This window comes from Papilio polytes, unplaced genomic scaffold, assembly GCF_000836215.1.
Source record: "Papilio polytes unplaced genomic scaffold, Ppol_1.0 DF821122.1, whole genome shotgun sequence".
In the NCBI taxonomy this organism is placed as follows: Eukaryota; Metazoa; Arthropoda; class Insecta; order Lepidoptera; family Papilionidae; genus Papilio; species Papilio polytes.
Window position 1 is genome coordinate 570,776 of NW_013528082.1, and position 5,219 is coordinate 575,994.

The following is a 5,219-nucleotide window of genomic DNA, read 5'->3' on the forward strand; positions in this document are numbered from 1 at the left end:
CAGTTAATTATAGCTGCCTCGTATTCCGAGGTAAATAACATTTTAAACACCCTATATATGCTCTGATTTAAAGCAGCGGTGCAAGAAATCATCTCAAGTTAATATTCCATTTGGGAGTGACATTTCTTGTGTACACTATCAACCGCCCTACTGACATCTGAACCTACCGCTGCGATGGATGCAAAGTGTGCCGCTGATCTCACTGATACCGATGCAGTTTATACAACATTCTCTATTCTCATATTTATTGATTGTTTTCCGACTATCTGTAAAAGTCAAACATAAAAAGAAAAATATAATGCAAAACGCAAAAGACTACAAAACAAAATGTACACCGCGAAACTTTGCCAAACAGCGCCATCTAGCGTCTAAAAATATTCCAACAAAACGTCGAAAATAGCGATACAAGATAATCGAGAAGTTAATTGTAATTCAAGATAGTCAAATAAGGCATTATATAAAAAATAAGAGCCGTAGACTGATAGTCGTTTACAATGCCTGGAAAGAGTACTTCGAGTGAAAATTTTAAATCTAAAAAGACACTAGAGATTTACAATATACATACATAAAATCCTATGAGAACATTATTTAGGTAAAATTTCTAATTTGTACACTAGTATAGTATTGTATTATCTGTGTTTACATGTTAGTTTGTCTCATTTGCCATTTCTTCTCTCGCGTGGGCGATTTTCTCGATACAGCGGAAAACTCCTTCACTTACTTCCACAATCTTGTAAATATCGTGTTTATTCGTTATGCTAAGGTTAAATATGCATTTCCGTGCAAACAATGCAATATGACCCACATAAACAAGCTCCTTGAATTTGTTTTACATTTGCGAATATATTGAGAGTAAAAAAAATGTCGACTTTCTAAGAGACATTCGAAAAATGTGCTTTTAATTTATTTTTTTTGTTTATATACCGAAAGTGGTATTGGATTCATTTTGATGGGAAAATACTGAGTATAAATAAAAACGCTGCACTCAAACACAATTACATATTGCAGCTTTAAAATAAGCAGGCGCTAGCATGTCATGTCTCTTACAATTAATTAACATAACTAATTTATACAAACTGAAGAGGCTACTTAAAAGCAACTATATGTTAATCTATATAAATAAAATCTAATCTAAAAAATCTAAAATTGTGCGATTTACATTGCAACTCCAATATTTATTATTAAAGAGCATGTCGTCTCTTGGACAAAGATTGAAAGAAAGTATTCTCATTTGCAAGCACACAAATTAAATTGTCTTGAACACGATGTACCGATCTTCTCCGTAAGTTTAATTCTAAGAGAAGTTTGTTAAAAAAAAACACAGAAGCAATGTCAAAATTCTATTTATTCTTAAACAATATAATATTTATTGCTAATCTTACACATTTATAAGTACATAATAAAAACAGATTTTCTAAATTAACATAAATAAAGTTGTAACACAACACATTTAGCACTTGCATGATGAACTATGTTCGATCTACAATCAAAAGCACGGTATTGATTAAATTAAGCTTAGATCAAACTAACGCAGTAACTTGTGTGGTAACTCAAGGCTCAAGGTAACTAACTGTTTACATTAAATCTTTGGCATTAAAGTATACAATAAAATACTGTTTGTAAATTTTACTACAACTCATCGGACATAAGAATCTATGGCCGCCTAAATTTTCCGATGAGAAACTTAAAAGAAACTTCTAAAAACATCAGTTAAAACCAACCCATTGAATTAAACTACCTTCTTTACCCTGTCTACGAGTAAATTGTCTTATCACTTATTCAAATAATTTATTACTGTGTCACATTTCCATGGTTTGGTTAAATTTGTTCTACTGATTTGTCTGCTGCTTTATAGTTTCTTGTCCCATTACTTCTGCGGCCGCATGTTCAGCTGAGCGTGTCGCTAGCGGCTATAGCTGGTGCCCCATGCCGCTGGCGGTGACTTTGATCCAGTCGATGTACGAGGCCACGCGTGTGTAGACGCCGGGGCGCGCGCGCCGAGCGCAGCCCGAGCCCCACGACACCACGCCGTGCAGCTGCCAGCGGCCCGCCGCGCGGCACGCCAGCGGCCCGCCGGAGTCGCCGCGGCACGCGTCTACGCCACCAGACAGCACGCCTGAAATGTTACACCAAAGGTTAGCAAACTATCTCTTGTGTATGTCCATTATGGTAAATGACAATGTCGGCGTTAGGATCGGGCGCGATAAGTCATGCGCCGAGGACGCTGGCCAGAAAGGAACGTCACTACACCCATCCCCCCAAATGTGGCGAAATGAAGGTGCCGCTAGTAGCGATAAAACTGGTACTGGTCCATTATATCACCCTGAAATGTTTCTAACTCGTACCCACCTGCACATATCATAGAATCGAGAATGGGTTGCTGGCGACCGCCCAGCACCTGGCTCTTCCGGCACGTGTCCAGATCCATGAGCGGCACGTCGGCCGCACGCAACACCGGCGCGAACGTCTCTGTGCCTTCTGTAAATAAAACAACATGTGATAGTATGATAGTGTGAATTTAGTTACCACAAGCCGAGAGACATGAACGTTGCCATATTTTAAAAAGGTTTTACCTGTCTGGTATCCCCAGCCGCTGACGGAGCACCAGGTGCCGTCGGCCTCCCTCTCCCCCAGCCCCGGCGCGGAGTGTTCGGGCAGGCAGATAGGGCGCACGTGCGAGTTGAACTGCACCCCGGCGCCCGATCGGGACACCAGGATGAGCGCTATGTCGTTGCTGTGCGGACCGTCTGGAACAGAGTTACACAGGGGACAGATAAGTTACCGTATCGGCACAATGGCGTGCTTCTTAGGCACGTATCACGGCCTCAATAATGTTTTTGCGTTTCGTTTAATAAGTTAAATAATATCTGAACTCTCCAAAAAAACTTACAATTAATATTTGGAAAAATAGAACATGCACATACTTTTCCTAAAGTCCGGGTGGAGGACCACCTTCTCCGCGAGGAAGCGGTGCTCGTGCTTGTCTAGCACCTTCAGCCGGTGCTCGCCCACCACGATTCTTATGTGGTCCAGATGCAACGGTTGCTGAAATATAAATCATACATTTTGTTAGCTTAAAAGACTTTTCCAAAACATGTTATAAGTAATCATTTAATTTCAAAGACACTAGATTACTTTACAATGTGATTGGTAGAAATCAAAGTTTGTTACCTTGTCGAAGCAGTGTGCGGCGGAGAGCACGAGGCGCGACGCGATGACAGCGCCTCCACAATGGTGCTCGAACGTCAACTTGTCAGGATCCAACAGCTGCACCTCTACCTGCAACCGTCACAGCACATTTCCTTTATTTGTACATTTACTTTGAGGAAGAGTTACGAGTAACAACACATCTTTCATCAGCAAGAAACAGTATAACAGATAAATAATCTTATTAGTACTGCCTAATAGAGAATTATTCAGTAAACATTTGAATATTCTAAGCATGGCAATAAAACTTCAGCTAAACAAAAGTAAAAGTGAAAGTTCAATTATAAGCAATCGTTTTCCGAACGTTGCAAAATGGCGGACATACATATGTCAAAACGTGACAGACGGTTGGCGCGCTTTTGTATAATTTTGGCTAAAGTCTTCGAAAGAGGTTAAGTGCAAGCCAATTCTGTATTGATGATGTAAGTTAGTAAAGCAATGAGTTACGCAATGCTTATGGTTTGTATGTGGACGAACATCCTTCTCTGTAGTGGCAATGCCAAGCGCGCAGCGTGCAGAGACAGGGTGAGCACTTGACACACAAACTCACAACTCATTAAAATTCACGTAAGGCAGCATTTGAATTACGAGATATTTACTTAAGCATACGATTGTTGCGTATTGATGAAGGCGTGCTCTCGGCTTTTAATTACAATTCGTAACTTTTTCGTGCATTCGAAACTTATCATGAAAAACATACAGCCGAGTGAGAAATAAACTGATTTTTGGAGATGACCGATTTAAAAAATATAAAGTTCATGTTTCTTTCGTTTTCCTTTTTAAAAAATATGAATGAATGTATGGAACCTTTTTGTTTCGCAGAATAACTATTTGGTTTTCAGCTTTACTTAACTAACTTGAATTTTATTCAAAAGCATGTTTATCACAAAGTAAGGAGTAGCTTAGTAGGAAGTGGAGCAGACTGAGATGTACGAGCTATGTTACGACACATCGTCAACATTGGTAACTCATGTCAATGAGATTGCACAATTCCTGATATTTAACAAAAGTCTCCGCCTGCAGCCGGCACAGCGCTGCACAGCCGGTCGCCGCGCCACACACCGCGAAGTCAAAGGTTCCATGTTTTGGAAAATTTTCGTCTGCTGTTTGGTGCGGTAAATATACCTATGTTGTATATTGTATACAAAGTGATTTTTTCTAATGGCTCAATTTTATTAAGCAGACATTTTGTACAGAAACCCGATAAGAATCGACCACATTGATTAGCGTGAAGCGGCGGTAGGTAGGTTCAAATCAGACGAATCAGCACTTTGACCACAACACACACAGACGAGACAAGAAACGATAATAATATGTAACCGAGAAGAGTAAATACAACTCTTCATTCATGAACATATAAGCATGGTACGAGTAGAAAAGCACAAATATGTAAGTAGAAATTACCTCTAAAGTTAAAGGAAGAAAAACCAAATAAATAGTCTTTAACTATTTACCTGCCATGGGTAGGCCCCGTAAGGTGTCTCCGCTCCTCCGACGATCTTGCCAGTCCTGCGCGGGCTGAAGTCCACAGTCCTGGTGCCGCACTGCACCTCCTCAGCGCCGCTGCCGCTGCTGCCGGGCCGCCCCGGACGCACCACGTTATGGTTCAGGTAGTTCATAGAAAAACTGGAGAAAGCCTTCGACGGCCGTGTCCTGTTCTTGTAGAACTCCATGTGATTTATATGATTCAGAAAGAAATCCGCAAAGCAAGTGTTTATCAATAACAAATAATGAATTATAATCCTAAACATTTTTCCTCACAAGTTTCCTGCAAACTGTCACTTGAAACTTATTTTTTTTTTGTAAATATCTGAAATTTTATTTATGATAAATGCCTAACACTGATGTAGTGATGTTTATCAATTTATTTCATTGTGCAATTGTCGCGTGCACTCGCCGCGCTGTACGAAAGCGGAGTGAGGCGCCGCGACCGGAGATGCGAGCGATTTATTATTTTTGTGGTACTCATTGAAGGCTCAAAGGAGTCGCGCACAATGCCGCAACACACACGA

The 5,219-nt window shown here is 40.4% G+C and overlaps 1 protein-coding gene across 1 annotated transcript; it reads right to left on the reverse strand.

Annotated features, from left to right (window-relative positions):
* Positions 1–1,408: 1,408 nt before the first annotated feature.
* Positions 1,409–5,219, reverse strand: LOC106109596 (trypsin-like). The gene is made up of 6 exons (XM_013291157.1): positions 4,662–5,219; positions 3,172–3,279; positions 2,925–3,045; positions 2,574–2,747; positions 2,350–2,478; positions 1,409–2,116 (listed from the first exon to the last, which is right to left on the reverse strand). Exons 1-6 carry the CDS (start codon positions 4,956–4,958, stop codon positions 1,911–1,913), a joined length of 1,035 nt encoding a protein of 344 aa, XP_013146611.1. The 5' UTR covers positions 4,959–5,219; the 3' UTR covers positions 1,409–1,910.